The sequence below is a fragment of the Hippoglossus hippoglossus genome, chromosome 17, assembly GCF_009819705.1.
Source record: "Hippoglossus hippoglossus isolate fHipHip1 chromosome 17, fHipHip1.pri, whole genome shotgun sequence".
Classification (NCBI taxonomy): domain Eukaryota; kingdom Metazoa; phylum Chordata; class Actinopteri; order Pleuronectiformes; family Pleuronectidae; genus Hippoglossus; species Hippoglossus hippoglossus.
This window is the reverse complement of record NC_047167.1, coordinates 14,404,380-14,423,017: the sequence shown is the minus strand read 5'-3', so window position 1 is coordinate 14,423,017 and position 18,638 is coordinate 14,404,380. Positions and strand designations below refer to the sequence as shown.

Below are 18,638 nucleotides of genomic sequence, written 5' to 3'. Positions count from 1 at the left end.
TATAACACAAAAACACACACACACGATCTATAACTTTGAAAAAAGCACATACATACATACATATCAACATATATATAGGATCAATTATCGTAATTATAGAGGGTTTACTTTACATCTGAATTGGCAGCAATATTTCATCTATCTTACTGTCTATAATGATATAAAACCACTTATCAATTAAAAGCAACTAATTAGGGCCCGAGCACCGAACGGTGGGAGGCCCTATTGATCGCTCTCTCCACTAACCGCAACAGGCTTCAAAATGCCTGTGCTCGGGCCCGTTAGTGCTACAACGTAGCCCTAGTTATAATAGAATAAACATTTTTTGTTTTGGCAGATTTTTTTGTTTTGTGAAGAAGAAATTGTTGAGATCAAGGCAAAAACAAATATAATATTTATAAAGTAAAACTCAGAGTGAAGCTCAGGCGCTCAGTTAGCAAACTGAGGCGCATACGACGAATAATAATAATAAGAACGTTGCATTGTGGGAGTTGTCGTCAACGTGCTTTCCGAGCGCCGCTTTGATCCCGGAGAGTCTCCTCGCGTGAGGACTACAAGTCCCGGGTGCGCGCCTGAAGCGGCCATTGACGGTGCACGGCTGGATTTGTTTTGGTTTGTGCAGACTGCGTCTTATCACGGGGAGCCAAGGTCCGCCGCGGTGCTCTCACCTGACCGTCACACACCGCCGAGCCGCCGCCGGGGCCTCCGGGCACAACCCCTCCTCCCAGCTCCGTGTTCCTCCGCCCTCTCGGGTCCAGCGCCGCCGCGCAGCAGCGCTATCGGACCTCAGAGGCTGGCCCGCTACTTAGCAAACAAGCTAGCGTTTGCCAGAGTCCACCCATGTCCTCTGAGGAAGGGTTGAGCTCCACGATCGCGGACTGGCTCTACATCAACTCCTGGTGGCTCCTCCTGCCGTTCGTCATGCTTCTCGTGGTCGCTGCCTTCATCGTGGCCTTCGTGCTGCTGCTGTACATGATATCTCCCCTTATCAGCCCCAAACCCCTGAAACTGAACGGGGCCCACGTCGTGGTAAGTGCCCCGGGGAGCTAACGTCTCTTCGCTGGTTACAGGCGGCTAACGTCCATTCAGTCCTGGAGCTATGTAGCATAGCTTCAGTTCTGTTTGCACTAGCAACAACGTCAATAACTAGTCGTAGCTGTTTACAGTAAAATAACTAATTCAGAGAGAAGAAATGACGTCAGTGTGTCATTTATAAGGAGTAACATGAGTTCTTATGAGTCAAGTTACCTTAGAGATCCGTCCATAAGCGACACTCAGCTCAAACTGCTGTAGTGACGATTATGATATTGCGGTTTTGTTGTTGAGAGGTTTGAATTGAACTGAGTTGGTTGTCATTGTAATGTTCCTGAGGCCAGATTATATATCAGGAACACCTCCCAGTATAACGGGCTGCAAAACTACAAACTACTGCCATTGCATTCATCCAGATATTCTGATACCATTTTCACTTCCCAATACCGATACCTGAACTGTATCGAGTAGTATAAAACATTAAAACTCATATAATATATTACAACAGCTGTTTGCTTCAAAGCTTGTATGGAAGTGATGATGATACCACCATTGTCCTATGACCTGGCTCAGGTTAAATCCTTGAAAAACCACAAATAAAAACATTAGGATTTAAATTTGCTTCCTATGGTGCAGCCGCAGTTGACATAAATAAAAAGATCTTTGTCTGTATCATTTGTGTAATGCTCCTTCATAGGCTGGTAGTGTAGCTAGTTTTGTAATCGTTGCGTTAAGTGTCATCCCTCCGACACTGAAGTCTTTTGTAGGGCACACGTCCCTGTTTTACTCGTCGGGCTAACGCTACTCTCCCAAAAATCACGTATTCTTTGCTGCTCAAAAAACAGTACTTGCTAGTGGGAGTAAATTGCAACTGCTGATTTGGAGCGAGGGAAGAAGAAGCGATTTCCGTGGAAAGAAAATTGCAGTTTCCTCTGGGTGAAACTAATATATTTAAAAGACGTGGTGTTAGATCAGTGCATAGATTCCCGGACTTGCTGATGCCCAACCTGACATTTTCACCAGTATCAGGGCTTTCTGATGCTGGTATCGAAACATCAGCAGTTATGCAGATGTGGTAACACCTTGACAGAATTGGTTAGCACACTTCAAACTTTTGATCAATGCACCTCCTAACCTTTGTATTTCCAGGTGACAGGAGGTTCGAGTGGGATTGGGAAAGCCATTGCAATGGAGTGCTACAGGCAAGGAGCATTCATCACTCTGGTGGCACGAGACGAGGTCAGCACACACCACATTCAACCAATCATTCTGTGCCTAGACCAGCTAGAACTTGTTTGTTGTCATAGCAGCTCATGGTAACTAATTAAGATGAATTTGCTCTGTAACAAGAGACGGATGTGCTCCACTCGCATGCTAAATGTGCTTTGTTTTGTTGTTGACTCTTTGCCTGCATATGAGCATTTATGTTCAAAAGATCTGCCGTGTTTTCATTTAGTTTTTAAAGATCAAACTTGGTGATATTTTGAAGTGTTTGCACAAGTTTTAACATATTCAACATACTTTTTTTTCTTCAGGCTAAACTCCTTCAAGCTAAAAAAGAAGTGGAGAAATTTGCCATCAATGACAAGCAGGTATGGATTTAGTATTAATCCCAATGGAAAATGCTAAACCTGTGGATATGTTCAGGTGGAGTATCACATACAATTTCTGTCTTCAGGTTGTGCTCTGCACATCAGTGGATGTCTCCAGTGATTATAGCCAGGTGGAAAGTGTTTTAAAACAGGTAATGTTACCTTTTCCATCTCAGATTCCTTTAATAATTCAGTGCTGAAGTGCTAAAGGAGCGTTTTCTTGTCATTCAGGCACAAGAGAAGCTGGGGCCTGTTGATATGCTTGTGAACTGTGCTGGAACATCCATCTCTGGAAAGTTTGAGGAAGTGGAGGTGGACCGTTTTAAAGTAAGCACCTATGGGTGAAACATGCATTAAATCCGTGAGAGGAAATAAGCTTTAATTGCTGTTTTACTTTGTAGGATGGTGTTGTTGCAGTCAGAGATTCAGTAATTGCATATCCACTAACTTTGAGTTGTGAAATGTCTGCAGCTACATTTATGCAGCACTTGACTCTGGTGTACTCGATTATAGTTTACGTGAACCTTGGCCACATTTCCAACAGAAACTGATGGAGGTGAACTACCTAGGCAGCGTTTACCCAACACGGGCCGTCATAACAACCATGAAGGAGAGAAGAATGGGCCGCATCATGTTCGTGTCCTCCCAGGCGGGCCAGATCGGCATGTTTGGATACACCGCCTACTCCCCCTCCAAGTTTGCCCTGCGTGGCTTAGCTGAGTCGCTGCAGATGGAGGTGAGTCTTGCCTGCTCGTTAGTGAACACCGTTTGCACGGCATCTAGTTTGCATCTACTTCAAATTGTTTACCATGTATATGATATATTTCACTGTACTTTTACTTTTTAATTTCCACAGAGCCATTTTGTCAAAAAACAGGTGATAAGTGTTGCTGCTGTTCTTTTCCAGATAAAGCCGTACAATATCTATGTGACTGTGGCCTTCCCCCCTGACACTGACACTCCAGGATTTGCTGAGGAAAATAAGTCAAAGGTAAACTCTTCAATATTTTTTTATTATTATATTTAACAATATTTTTATTAACAATAACATCATTACCTATTCATTTTCCACCCATGTAAAACCATTTGCTCCTCTGTTCTTTTCTCTCCCAGCCTCTAGAAACTAAATTAATCTCTGAAACAGCCGGAGTGTGTCAACCAGACCAGGTGGCCAAAATCATTGTGCGCGATGCAGTTGTAAGCCACAACCACGCTTCTTGTACAATTATACAGTCAAAACAACTACTTCTCGGGGAAAGATGGATCCTTTGCTGTTAACATATCTCCCCTTTTGTCTTTGCTTTTGCAGCAGGGGAACTTCAACAGCTCCGTGGGACCCGACGGTTACATGCTATCCGCCCTCACCTGTGGGATGTCACCCGTCACCTCCATCACAGAAGGTCTTCAACAGGTCCGAGCACATGAATGATACTTGACACTGGTCAATATGAAGCTTCTGCCGGCTGCCATTGATATTGTGAGATTGACAGTTTCTGACCTCAGTTTGTCTTCTGTGCAGATTGTTACCATGGGATTATTTCGGACCATCGCCCTCTTCTACCTGGGGAGTTTCGACAGCATTGTGCGCCGCTGCATGATTCAGAGAGAGCAGTTAAAAGCAGCTGACAAGAGGGAGTAACAGCAGCCGTACCTGCTTCACAGCCCAGTGCTCCTCTTCTTCCTCCTCCTCCTCCTCCTCCTCCTCTACACCCCCATCCCATCCCTTCATCCAGCTGCCCAAGTGCCCAACCGTAGTTGGGGAATAGGCCAAGCTTTGAGTGCATTTCTGATAACATCATAACAGACGGGATGAAAGAAAATGGCAGATGTTTACTCTTTGCTTGTCCTCCATTGACTTCACAGCCATTTCTTTCTATCCTTTCAGAGCATTCCAGTGACTTTTCAGTTTAATGTGTCCACCTGCTTCTTTCTGTCGGAGCAGCCTTACTTTGTGGGGGGGGGCAGACTAAACATCCCACAGCCTGGTTTGAAAATACATATGGGCTTTGTGAGCAACTTTCATTTTAGACATCAGGTCTCCCTGCCTCTACTCGCACAGTGTTTATATTTCCCGAAAAATAGCAGATAGCTTGTCGGACCAGTTGGGCCAAATATGGCTTGAAATTCCTTCCCACCACGGGGCTATAGTGAAAATCTGAATGGTAACTCTCACCTTTTTGCCATATTTTATTTATATATATATATATATATATGTATATACATATATGTGTATATGTATATGTATTTAAAAACTGGGTCCACCCCGTAAGAATTTTACTATCTTCAATGAAACAGTTCCTCAATCTCAACCTTTGTTGTACCACAAGTCTTTGCAGGCAAAGCACCTTCCCTCTTTGCCGAGCGACCGTTGCTGTGGGGTGTTTTGGTTTTTTGCACTCTGCATCTGAACCAAACAAAGATGTGATGACAACAGTACACTTCACTGAAATCAGAGAGAGTGAGCGAGACAGAAAGTGAAAGCATTTGTAGTTTTTGATTGTTATTAAATATTACTAATGCAAAAACACAATTTCCCAAAAATGTTTAGACGAGGTGTTGGGCAGAATTCAGGTGAAGTTCTTTGTGTGCGTACATGTGTGTGTTTGTGTGTTCATGTTTGCTGTGACTGAGCCAACCCCTGGGGAGAGAAAAGCCATTAGATATTATTGTCTCTGGATTAAACACCAAATTATTTTCTGCTCCTCCCATCTTATTTCTTTGAGAAAGGAGAGCAGGTACTAGCTGTTGAAGCCTTGATGTAAAAAATGGGGGGGGGGCGGGAGACATCAGCTCAGGTGATTTAACTTTTCATCTGTGCATGTGATCGAATTCAGCACACCTTTTTTCTTTCTTCCTTAAATGTGTGAAAGGAAGCGTATCATTTTTACATGCAGTCTTGTGTGTCTGTGCACATATTCAGCCACCCCAGTCAAAGATCCGAGTGGGATCCATAAACTGTCGGGTGGTGCAAGTCAGGGCAGGGCAATGAGGGCACGACTCGCTGGTTCGAGTCATGTCCCTTTGAGTCTATTGAGGGCGCTAGAGATTTGTTTTACATAGAGGTCATAATAGCATGAAAAGTGTGATCCTCGTCCTTCTGATTTTAGACCTGCTGTCACTCTGTCATGCACAGTCGGGACTTTGTAACTCCCTGAATAACAATATCGATTCCCTCCGGGTTTCTGTCAAACCTTTGGAAAAATCTTGTACTTATCACATGACCTTACTATTTTGCATACAGAGGGAGAAAAAAAGTACGGCATCGACTCTTGCAAGTCTTAATTTGGTCCATCACAAACGGGGAGAATGTACTTTAATACAAAGCATACAAATCAGAACATAGTAATATTATTTTTAAATGCACCACTATCTGAATGCCAAAATGTGTTAAGACAATTTTTGTAGATGCAATGGATTCATTTGAGATTTATTTCCATGTTGCTGCTCTGTTGATCTTTAGAGTTAGTTTGTGAAAGACGTGGAGCAGTGTGGGGACCCATTCTAAGCCTTAAAGATGTGACTACTGATGAAGCTAAAGCTATAAGAATGGACCTGTCCACAGAACAATGTGGCTTAACCCACATGTGGTTTACCAGTTCATTTAATGACTTTTCAGTGTTTTTTGTTGTGTATTTTTGTCAACTTCCAGGCTTTGTACGACAAGAAGAAGCCTTGGTGAAATCCAAGAAATGAAAGTGAGAATGGATGACCCGTGTTTGATGATGTTCTCATTTGACTTTGGTTTAAAGGCGTACTGTCCTGCACTTAAGAGGTTTTCATAATCTTAACTTTATTTGCTTTCAGAAGTTCTCTTTTTCCTTAAGGTAGCAACACGTAGTTGATGGAACATGTAGCCCATGTAAAAGCAGTTTTGTTTAACACCTTTTTAAGCTATGCAAGTGAAGCCTATGCTTACGATATGTTCAAACATATAGTCCAGATTTCAGTTCTCTAACAGCCACTAACATCCTCTGTTTAACGGTGTCATCATTAGATCATCACTGAGTATTGAACATGAAAGTCAGGATGCACTCTTGTTTCATTCTTCTTTGTTGCTTTTTAATTTTGTTTCTGCCAAAAAAATACTTCACACCTTCACCTTGTGTGCCATTGAAAGAAAATGTGAGAAGTGAACGTGTCTCTGTCTTATTTTCTTACATGATAAACAAAATAAATACCTGTGAAGAGAAATAAAATCGAATTCCGATGTTTTCATCCTTGGTTTCGGGTTTGAAATTGAAAAAAATCACAAGATGTTACAATCTTCTTAAATTGTATCTGTTACGCAGCTTCGCTTCAGCTGATTTCTGGTTGAGGAAAACACTTTGGCTGAAAGTCTCAGTTCAGTGCGAGTGAGTTGTGTCTTTCAGAAGTTTCATGCAGTGGCTGTTCGGGAAGGGTTGTGGGAATTTAAGTATTCTGTTTGATGTGATGAGATTTTAATCTTCCATGAGGGGACTTTCCAGAGCAGCAGCATCCCTCTCTCTCAAATTTGCAGCACGCAGGATTTTTTGATGCTTTGTTTGTCCCATTTGAGAATAAGAAGTAGACATGTGGTGTAAAAGAAATGCTAAAGGACAATAGAAAGGGCATCAAAGGACGGAGGGAAATTGTATACAGGTACATAAATTTTGTGCTGCAACACTGGATCTCCTTCCACAAGGGGGTGGCTGGACCACATCAAAGTAGCCCTGTGTGCTGCTCATGAATGAGCCAACATCTTTTAAAGAGCTTTCCTTGCTCTTGTCTGGGTGAGCAGCCGAATGAAAGCTGTCTGGGTGAAGTCTTAAAAAAGAAAACCGTTGTTTAAACACCTATTAATAAGAATATACGCTGTTAATGGTCCTTAGTGCACTTCTTCATCATTCACTCGGAGTCTCCATGCGCAGTCAAAGGAATTACTTTGCGTGGCTGACGTCAGGAATACCTCACCAGCGAGAGCGCGGCCCACTGGCGGCGGTGGGCAGGCTGCTGCTGCTGCTGAAGAGGATATGAGGAGCAGCCGCGGAGGAAGAGGACTCCAGTCCGACCTTGTCTGGCTCACGGTCCCGCGCACGGTTTGTGCGTAAAAACGCTGCTAAAACAGTTGGCGGCGTTTTAACGCCCCTTCAGGCGCGCACAACTCCGGCCTTCATTCATGTCCTTCTGGGTTTTTTAACCACTTCTGGGTAACGTGCACTGGAGAGCAACACTATACTCCAACCCTCTTCCGCATATTGGATTTCTATGCTGAGAGAAGGTCGCCCATGTCCCTCCAAGGAATCGGGAAATGAAGATTGCTGCTTCCACGGACTCAGTACATTTTTGACTTTTAAAACGTTTTCTGTACAGTTTTAATCAAAGGATTTCCTCAACTCTTGAAGCGTTTTTTGCCTGCTGGCGGGGATTACTCGCTTGCATCGCTTACATTTGAATTTGTGGAACCGGATTTCGGGACAGGCTTGTGCGTAAGGAGCAGTGCACATCCGATCATAATGCATTTGATTTAGGACACCATCTGTCTACACAAAGTGCCCAAATTAAGCCGGGATGGCGAGCGAGAGTAATCGTTATATTGTGGAAAAGTACATCTGCCATAAACTCTCTAAGAGGGGCTACGAGTGGGGGTTCGATGATGTCCGGGACGAGGATGAAGCGGATAACGGGTCGATAGTTGCCCCTCCGCCGACTTTGGTGCGCCGGTGCCGCGAAGCCAGCACCGGGCCCGACAACGAGAGCACCCCCAGCCTGTTCAGACGGCTCCCGCAGTCCGAGCCGCACGATGCCATCCACAGGGTCCTGCGGGAGGCTGGGGACGAACTTGAGAGAATGTACCAGCCGGACTTCACGGAGATGTCGCGGCAGCTCTACCTCACCTCCAACACGGCGCAGAGGCGGTTCGCCGAGGTGATCGACGAGCTGTTCCGGGACGGGGTGAACTGGGGCCGGATTATCGCCTTCTTCGAGTTCGGGGGCACGGTGTGCGTGGAGTGCGCGGCCCGGGAGGAGATGACATCGCAGGTGGACAACATCGCGGAGTGGATGACAGAGTATTTGAATGGACCTCTAAACAGCTGGATTAAAGACAACGGGGGATGGGTAGGTGTGATTCCCGTGTAGCTGCAGTTCTGGTGCCACGGCGGCGCAAAAGTGCTCCTTCGCTCTTTTCGCTTTAAATCAGTGAATTTCAGCTGCGTACATGTGTGTGTGTGGGATCAGCACGTGCTTTCTGCTTGGGTTAAATGTCACACAACGTTAAAACCAGATCCTATGGTGATCATTAATAAAAATCCAGCTCGAGATGTGTCCATTACGCACGACAAGCGCTAGGGAGCGATCGAGATGGACGGCCTCACTCAGGAGGCTGCTCCGATTGGACGTTCGCGGTGGCTGTTTAACTCGTTTGGCCAATCAGGGAGCGTGCTCTGTCACACCTCCCGACGCTGTATTAGGAGAGCCCGCCCTGTGGATCGCCAGTGGCAGCCACGCAGACGTCAGGGACAGCGCAGGGTAAAGATCCAGGAAAATCCAGTTCACAAAACCAATATTTTCATGTGTCACAGTAGAAAAAGCCCGGCAAGGCTGATTCATTAATTTTCATTCTCTGAGGCCTCATGTGCTGTGGAGCTCTGGTGCAGCAGGGTGGATGTGACGCAATGAGTCATAATCCCAGCAGAAGGGAAGAGGCCAGACACATGTCAGCAAGGAGAAAACTATTGAATTAATGTGCTCAGGCCTCTGGGCATGGCCGGTCAGGGTTGAGCTCACACACGGGCTTCAGGTAGGAACGAGGGCAGGCATCTATAGAACACACTTCCTGCACAGATGCACAGTGCACAAATCCATTTCTGTTTCTGTGACTTCTTTGCTCCCCGGCAGCTGTTGAACCAATCTGCCATGAATTAGCCTCTAATTAGCAGTGATGCTCTTAATGAGAGCATAACATTTGTGCTGCTTGGTTATTTTAGCTGGAAGGTATCAGATTTGGAGATGTATGGGGGGGGGGCGGTCATCAATGATTCATATTGAACATATCTTCTCAAAGGGAAGGACCGTTTAGCATTCCCCTTGAGTGTGCCTTGCCCCTGGAGGTGGCAGGTTGTGGCACATATCAAAGGCAGCCACAGAGGGGGGGAGCCCTCCAGGAACACAGGGCGCTCATCCCCACAGCCGCATGTGTTTTACATGCACTCCTCTGTGCATTCAGGTTGGAACTCTTTTGTCTGCCTTTTTTCCCCCAGACCTGTGCCTTGAAGCTGCCACAGGCCGGCCTGCTCTGTGTCTCTGGAGCCTGTGCCCACTGCACGATAATGTAGGTCATCATCATCGTCTGTGTTTTCCATCCGGGCGGAGAGGGTTGTATCTCTGCTGCTCTGCATCCACTGGAGAGCGAAAGCACAGTCTTTTTTTAATCCAAAGGATTATTTAGGATTATTTGACAACATATGTCTCCAGTTTGGGTCACTTTGGTGGATTTCTGCTCTCAACAGCTCAAAAGCCACATCCAAGGGAAGTGGGCTCAAACGAGGCTCCAAAACAATTTAACACAGTGCACTCTAATCAGCCTTAATGCTTTAGAGCTCCAGCATCAGACACTGGTGTTGATTTAGATGTTCATTTGAATGCCTTCATCATTGTGGGGAATTTCCTAACGTGTGTGTTTTTGTTGTTACCTGACCTTTAATAACTGACACTGCAGGCACAGAGCTTTGTCTGCGCTCTGGACTGGGTTTGTGAAATTCAGCGTCTCCTTTTTTTCATGGACTCATTGGCTGGATTTTGAAATATAATGAAGTCATTCAGCGTGTGCCAAATAGGGGTTGTTTTCTCCTTATTCATAGCTGCGCTTGGACAGAAAAGTTTGGTTTTCTACTGACGACTTTGCAATGTTACAGCTGCAGAAAAACCTGAGGACACGACCTCAGTGTCATCAGTTGTAGCCTGGTTTGGCTTGAACAATGGCCGCCACTGATTGGTACTAATGTAGCAAACAAGCTGTTTTATTGTGAAAGTCTCGAGTGGATTGCAAAGAAGCAAACGTGCCACATTTCTAAATCCAAGTCACTCATCATAGACCTTTCTGAGGGACTTGTCCATCCATTTTGGGGTCACACTTATAATGGGTCATTTCCTTCATTTCATCCAATATCTGCCAGGTAAATGTGAGAAAATGAATCAGAATTTCATGTATCCGTCGCTTCACTGTTGACCAAAACAAGAGACACTATTTCTTTTGGTTGTGTTGACGCAGCTTCCCAACGTTGACAACGTTGAACAAACATGGTTGCGTTCAGGCAGGTTGTGTTTATGGTCGCTCATGCTATCCGTTGTGTTATTGCTCAGGGGTGAATCCTGTGTTTTCCACCACTCTTAAAACAAAGGTGGGAGCTAATCAACCCATTACTGACATTTTGACATGTGAGAGTGGTGTGGAAACAGGTTTCTATCAGCCACCCTCTGTTTCCTGTTGTTTCTGAGACAATTTGAGCCTGAAATAGTAGCGCCCACTAATCATTGTTGAGTCTAGCCATCACCAGTGAGTCAAATATAGTTTTAGTTAAATACAGCTATCTGCACATGCAAAATAACAATGCACTTACTGTATTTGCCAAATCCAAAGCTCAGGGTGAAATTGCAGCCATTCTGCACTGATTACTTCCCTCGCTCCAGGGTGTGAAACACGGTTCCCTAACGCTCGGTTTCAAACTCAACCTTTGTGGTGAGAGAAATTGCTCACATCAGGGGACGATTGTATCGAGGCCACAGTCTCACCCACAAATGGTGCACAAATGTGTTTATTTACTGGTGCTTGCAGTAAATAAAAAATGATTGAACAAAGTGGCAGGCGGCGTTCAACTCCTGAAATTACATGCTTGACCTCTGTTATATTTACTGCCTGAGGGGGCAGCACAGAGCAAATGCCTAAATGTGTTGTGGAGAAAAGCCACAGTTTCACAACTTTGGAAGGTTAAATGAGATCAGCTTCCGAAACTGATTCCTGTTTTTTCATCTCCGTTATTTTTAGTCGTGCTCTAGAGATGCAAATGTCTGTCAGTAAGTTGGTTGGTCCACCTCTGTGGTTTGGACTTAAATATCTCAACAACTATAGTTACGACATTTTGATGATCCCCAGAGGACGAACCATTGTTGGTGTGTGGTTATCCTATGACTTTTCCTCTACAGTCACAATGAGGTTACAAATTGTAGTTTTCAGTTCATCTGAATATTAAGGATTATTGGATATTAATTGTAGTTCAGACATTGATGGTGCCCAGAGGATGAATCGTATCGAGTTTGGTTATCCAATGATTTTTCCTCTAGTGTCACAATGAGTTTACAAATTGTGTTTTTTATTGTGAAATATCTCAATCATTGGATGGATTGCCATGAAATTTGCTTCACACATTGACCGGCCCTTCAGGATAAACTGTAATAACTGTGGAGAACAACTGGGTTTTCATCTTAGCGCCAGCATCAGGTAAAAATTTCAAAATGTCTAATTCCTCAGTTTATGAATAACCACGTGAAAACACATTTTCAACTGTCTTAGCTGTTATTTCTGACTCGTGCCAACAAGCAAGTGCTAACATGCAAAACTTTGGGTGGTGAACATAGCACACATTGTACTTAACACCAGGATGTTAGCATTGTCATTTGAGCACGTAATCACACAGACGCAAACTTTTAGCTCTGTCGTCTTGTTTTCGAGTCGTGTTTTCGTCATGTTGGAGCTGAGGGGCGTAAAGCCCTTTTTTTTAAGCCTCAAACAGCAGGATCAGGTGTCTGAGGAATGCTGCTAACCAGGTGGCCTATTTCTCTGTGTGTCTCACAGGTGTGTGTGTGTGTGTGTGTGTGTGTGTGTGTGTGTGTGTGTGTGTGTGTGTGTGTGTGTGTGTGTGTGTGTGTGTGAGGACAGGACAATGTACGTTGGCTTGGTTTGGGTCCAACCAGTGGGGGATTCCCCGAGCACAATCTGCCCATCAACGGGTGGGACCTGCATGTTGCTACGGTGTTGCAGGCGTCTGGCTGCACCCCACTACTCCCTTGTTGCGGCTGAGTGGATCTAGTACAGCGAGGAAGTCATTAATCTCCATATAGGTGACATGTCGGCGGGGAAGAGAGGAAAGAAAAAAACAAACAAACAAACTGAATCATAAAGGAAGCACATACAGCCCATCATGGAAGAGTTAAATAGGTCTCACTTACATTCAATTTGTGTCCTCTTGATTCTAATTCTTTATCTTTAGCAAGTCAGCCACTAACTATTGCACCATTCAGGTGTTCAAGCCTTGAAGGTTTCCCTTGGCTGTCAACATACAAAAACAAGCCTCCATTGGTAATGGTGGGAATGCTACATTTGAGGAGATGTGCTCTGTAATAAGCTCTATAAGTCATGGTAGATCTTCTCTTTTCACTCTGCACGTTACAGTCAGTTGTTTCCTTTTTCCATCTCTTCATTTGATGTTGTTTATCAGTCCGACCTCACAACCTAGACTGTGGGACCAACTAGGATTTCTTGTTCCCAGCAATCACACAGAGGAACGATTACTCATGCAAATAGCATTCAGGGGTTTTCACTCCCACCCATCATTTCCAAACGGAGAAATAACGACATCGTTTCGGCGCCGCAAGAGTAGAAAACTCTGCAGCTGAGGCCGAGTTTGGAGATTTCAACGACAATGTTATCTCTTGATGTGGACTCGCAGCTCTGTAATAGAGACAAAAGGGCTTAGTGTGGCGAGAAGCAGCCAAGATTTCCCCCCTGTACTGTACCCCTTTTGCTGCGCAGGCCCCAGTCGCTCACCATCTGCCACTGTGTTTACACCCGTCAGCCCGGCAACTGTAATCGCAGAAACATTTCCTACAGACGCAGGCAGCTCTGGGCTGTACGTTTCTGAATCAATCTGACATTAATGCTTTCTTTAAGGAGCAGCCCAGGAGAGATCTCCAGTCTCGCTGCTATCTGGGTCTCTGAGTGTTTGGAATACTTAAGGAAGAATGTCTAAACCTCTTTAGGAGGTGTGGTGAGAATAACAATAAAAAGGCTCCTTCAGTCAGTTCTACTGCTGAAGTTTATCTGCCTAAAAGAAACTAATGGTTGACTGTTTGGTACGTATATAAGGATCTCATTTAACTTTTATCTTCACCTTTACATTGAAAAAGATTTATATAATTTGTATCTTTACATCCATGCCTGATATATACAGGAATTTTGGGTCACAATTTACTGAAAAATCTGCTACATGTGATGTTACCACCAGGGGCGATGCAGCAGGTACGCAAAGAACCTGGGGCTCGAGCTGAGGGGGGGGGGGCCCCAAAAACTTCAGATTATGTTCCTCCTCAATAACAAATTTCATTAGAGCTATATTCTGTGATTGCTATATACAGGAAACTGCAACCCCACTACCAGAGCCAAAAGCCTCGTAATTTCTGAAGTTTGGTTGAAGACTAGAACGTCTAATGGAGTGAAGTGTGATGTGCTTGGGATGGTGGTTGGGGTTTGCACTAATTTGGATACTAAAGTAATCATTTGAAGGTTAGAATAATGTGGTTTGGTATTGTGTTAATTTTTTGGTGGTGGGTGTTTGGTTTGGTCCCTTCTGACCAGGGCCGCGGAATTCCCTTGAAACACACCTGGTTACTATATCTTTTTGTTCCTATTCTCACCGAAAATAATTTTCTTCGAGAAAAAGCAAGTCTGACTTTGCCTCATTACTTTCCAGACTTTTACTGCATTCAACAACAAACCAAAGCTTTTGTGGCAGCTGGATACTGTGCCATAAATTATTAATTCAGCTATTTATTCGAAATTTGAGCCGCGATTCTTTTATTTTCTGACAGTAAAATCAAGTTGATCTTCAAACTGCAGACATGCTGTCGTTCTTAATCACAGAAACACGGCATCTCTTCAAAACTAAAACAAAGAGAATTTTTTTTTTTTCTCATTCTCATCACTGGAACATGAGGTCAGGCCTGCACTCTCAGATCTTTTCAGCTCGACGTGACACTTGCCTCGATGTCATGTTTACCATTCCATGCGTGGCATGAACGTGCCAGAAAATGAGCACCTTTGCTGTGTATGGGAAACAGTCATTTAAAGGGATAGTTCACCCAAAAATGAAAATTCACTTATCTACTCACCACTATGCCCATGGAGGCGTGGGGGAAGTGTTTGAGTCCAATAAACATTTTTGGAGTTCCAGGGGTAAAAAGTGTTGTAGCCAAATCCAACACAATTGTAGTACATGGTGACCACTTTTTCAAACGTATAAAAACAACAGAAAAATAAATCAAAACCATGTTTCTAGCCTAAATGTCTGCTCTTTTCCTCCTTTGGAGCCTAGTACGCACGTGGATCACAGCGGACATCTAGACTAAAAACATGGTGTAAATGACGCTGTTTTGAGTAGAATTTTAATATCAGAGCTTCCAGACACTTGGATGACACCACATGAGCAGTATGGAGGCGTTTTATGGGTTTTTTTCTATTGATTTTTTACGTTTGAAGAAGTGGTCACCATTTACTTAAATTGTATTGGATTTGGCTGAAACACTGTTTACCCCTGAAACTCCAAAAGTGTTCTGTGGACTCAAATACTTCACCCACCCCTCCATCGGCAGAATGTTGCGTAGATAATGAGGGAATTTTCATTTTTGTCTGAACTTTCCCTTTAACGTGATTAGCAGAGTTATACAGTTTCAGTTTCTGGAACGTAACTCTGGGGCTTTACAAACGCTCTGCCGGTTTTCCACGGCCTCGCTCCCCCCCCCCGAGACGCTCCACCCCATCCTGTGTGCTTATTTCTGGGCCTCCTCAGGAGAGCCGGAGGAATGTCTGCTGGGGGAACTGCGACTGTAAATAAATAATGGAGATGACCTGGGTGTTTCTTTCCTGAGCGGAGGGCGTGTGCGATTTGGTTCTTTTGTTGGACAGGCTATCATGTCAGCTGAGCGCGCTCCATTCAGGAAATGAACTGTAGTCGGCCGGCGTGCTGACGTGTGCGTGTGGTTTTTTGTTTTGTTTATTATGACTCTCTGTTCAGGTTGCTGGAGCCCATGTGAGGCGCCTGCAGACTGGTATCTGTGGATTCAGCCATATGATTGTGTTTCCTTTGATTATTTTTGCTTAAATCAGCAATCACCTCAACCTGCTGTCTTCCTGTTTCATAAGGGACACTGAGCTGTTTAAAAGCACCACTATCCCAGGCAGAACACTCACTGATGAATAATAAATGGAGGAGATAAACTCGGACACTAAATGGATGCCCCTCAAGTAGAATCTCAAAGGTTGTCTGAGCTGCCGTCTGGAGCTTACCTCTCTCTATTTCCCTTCTTTATTCTCATCTCCTTCTGTCTGCTTACCCCAGCACCATAAACACTCATTTATAAATGTGCACGTGCCGGGCCTCTTCACAAACAACACGCTAATACCCAGAGACAAGGCCTCCAGTGTCAGGTAACACCCCGGATCCCTGAAAAATGCAGGGACACGTGAGAGGCCTCTAAATATAGTAGTGTTACCATCACTACTCCCGTGTGGTCCTTTAATTGTCATGTTACTCGTAAATCCCCGGCCTGTTCGCCTCTGTGCGATCACGACGCTTATCGTAAACCCGCTGCCGCTCTGCATGGAAAATAAATTAAGCGTTTGAGATGTCAGATAAAAGAGTTTTCCACCTTTCCTGTCATGGTGGGAGCTGGATAATGAGGAGCCCACTGAGACACCAGTTGACTTTGCCATAGGGCCCACCCTTGCAAGCGGCGCTATATCAATATAGGGCAAGGTTAAACGGTTCCTCCCATTGTCTAGCTTCTGTAGATATTTTTGGGACAAACCCCCCCAAAAGGTTTCTATTATTTTTTTTTTATGATTTAATATTCTCAATTAATTTCCAGAGAAACAATGGCTACTGCTGTTTAAACTGCAGCCGCAAATATTATGTCCTATTTCTGCGTTGTTGATGAAGGGAAAGCATTGTTTATGGAAAGTATAACCTAAAGAGTAAATCCTGCAAATAAGATTATTTTTAATTTACCCGACATTGATTGACAGTTTCTTCTGGAAACGTTTCCAGCCAAAGAAATTGTCCTAGTAACCGCAGAGGTTTGTGTTTAGTACCTGTGGCATTGGTTTAAAATAAGTTTTCAAATTATTCTTTTTAATGCTTAAACAAATACATGTTTATTATTACCAATAGGATTCTGGTACAAGACTCAGCAGTAGCTAGAGATTGTAAAGCAGTAATGCTTGGTGGGGCATCATTCATTTGTTCTCATGTGTCCAGCATCCAGTCTACTACTATTCACTTTCTTTTTAGCTCTGCTTTGGTCTCCACCGAGAAAAAATATCTTAATCTTGAGCCGTTAAATCAGTCCAGTATGTTCACTATGTGTTCAAGGTAGTCGTCTGTCAGCTGTTTGATGCTGGCGAGGTAGCATAGATTGGGTTTTTGAGCTTTTTTGCTTTGTTGCTTGAAGCATCTAAGAATGACGCCAGTGCCAGTGAAGCAAAACCAAAACAATGAGCTAAGAAAGGCTAAAATACTGTGTACTGCTGAGAGAACCTGCAGCAGATTCAAGTGTTACCTCTCTATTATCATTAATACAAGCCTCAGCTTTAGCAAAACACTGTTATTCCATTAACTTTATCTGGTTATCTGGTTGAACTGTCGCTTTTCAAGGTTTTGAAAGTTTATGAATGTACGCACACAGGCGAGCAAACACAAAAGCGGATGTCCTGGTGCAAATCAATTATTTGCCGTCCACAAAATGGCTGTGTACACACTCACGCACATGCACACACACATCCACTGTGGCACAACAGTGTGTACACACAGAAGTGGATGTGGTAGTGTGAATCAATAATGCTGTGTTGTCACAGGGTGACATGTGAGCCATGGCAGGGAGCAGATGGCCCCGGGGTCCCAAGCTTCCTGTTAGCAGTGCGCACACACTTGAACAAATGCACACACATGCACACAGACACACAGACACACACACAAGCACCATCTCTCCTGGGATTTCCCAGTGCAACTAGCCACAGCACTGGCCATTAACAAACAGCATGCCATTATTGGCTCTTCTCTGAAATGCTGAGTACATGCCCTCCCAAAAACTGACAACAGCCAGATAATGATAAATAGATTTCTCTGCCTGGTCCGTGGAGGTCTGGGGTAAATAACTCTCCGCACCCCTCCTACAACCAATGTGATTTTTGGGCAGCGCAGCAAACGTCCCACAGGAAATCTGATCTGTTTCAGTCGACGCTGTGAGTGAGGTCAGCCGTTGCTCGGATATCACTTTGACTATGTTGTATTGATTGAGCGTTTCCGATGGGGCTGTGTCGGTATCGCCGAGCAGAGACTCAATTAACACGGTGGCTGTGTGTGCAGGTGAAAGAAAGACCCCGGTGAGATATTTTCTCACGCTGACAACATTCACCTGGTTGCAGGAAAAAAAGCAATACACTCCGATTGTGAGATAAAAGCTTTGCACAGTACGTTGATGCAGTTATGTCGTAGGAAGTCGTGGCAGCGAGGATGAGCGTGCTTCAGTGGTGAAGACATTTTGTCACTGTAACAGATAACCCCTGTTGCTTTCTGGGAAATACTACTGCTACACTGACCTACCTCCGACAGGAATATCCCAGCAGCACCGTGGGGCTGTTATACGAGTCTACTCCGAATGCTGCCTTTAATTGGTTATTCAACTCTCAAATAATGACAGTTACTTCAAAGGCAATGGAGAGAATTGGAAGAAGGAGAACTGACAGTGATTTCTTTTCTTGTTTTATTTATCATTTTTTGGTATTTTTTTGACAGTACAGTGATTAATGTGTGTGTATGTTCTCAGGAGGCATCAGATTTTGATTCTTTTTCTTTTCATTTTTACGATGCCTGGATTCAGTTATGTCAGGCGCCCCTTTGCTTTATAGAGAAGCGTTAACTCTGTGACCTGTCTAGACGAGGCTCGTGTCTGCAAAGGTAACCGCAAGTAGTTTAATCAACTCTGCTAATTGACCTGTAAAGTGCT

The 18,638-nt window shown here is 44.2% G+C and overlaps 2 protein-coding genes across 3 annotated transcripts in view; both read left to right on the top strand.

The window, feature by feature from the left end:
• Window positions 1-507: 507 nt before the first annotated feature.
• On the top strand, window positions 508-12,458 carry kdsr (3-ketodihydrosphingosine reductase). Of its 2 annotated transcripts, XR_004616792.1 has the most exons (11): window positions 508-1,029; window positions 2,182-2,271; window positions 2,568-2,624; window positions 2,711-2,776; window positions 2,856-2,951; window positions 3,169-3,360; window positions 3,532-3,615; window positions 3,738-3,821; window positions 3,934-4,035; window positions 4,144-4,575; window positions 12,436-12,458. XR_004616792.1 is itself a non-coding variant. In XM_034614022.1 (10 exons), exons 1-10 carry the CDS (start codon window positions 841-843, stop codon window positions 4,261-4,263), a joined length of 1,080 nt encoding a protein of 359 aa, XP_034469913.1. In that variant the 5' UTR covers window positions 508-840; the 3' UTR covers window positions 4,264-4,808. The 2 variants fall into 2 exon arrangements, 1 of the variants encoding a protein (XP_034469913.1); XM_034614022.1 differs by lacking the exon at window positions 12,436-12,458 and having other exon boundaries at window positions 4,144-4,808.
• The window catches only part of bcl2b (BCL2 apoptosis regulator b), a 25,391-nt gene continuing 14,321 nt past the window's right edge, over window positions 7,569-18,638 (top strand). The window contains exon 1 of the mRNA XM_034614023.1: window positions 7,569-8,702. Coding sequence (XP_034469914.1) covers window positions 8,154-8,702 — 549 coding nt within the window. The 5' untranslated portion in view covers window positions 7,569-8,153. The remainder of the gene's footprint in view (window positions 8,703-18,638) is intronic.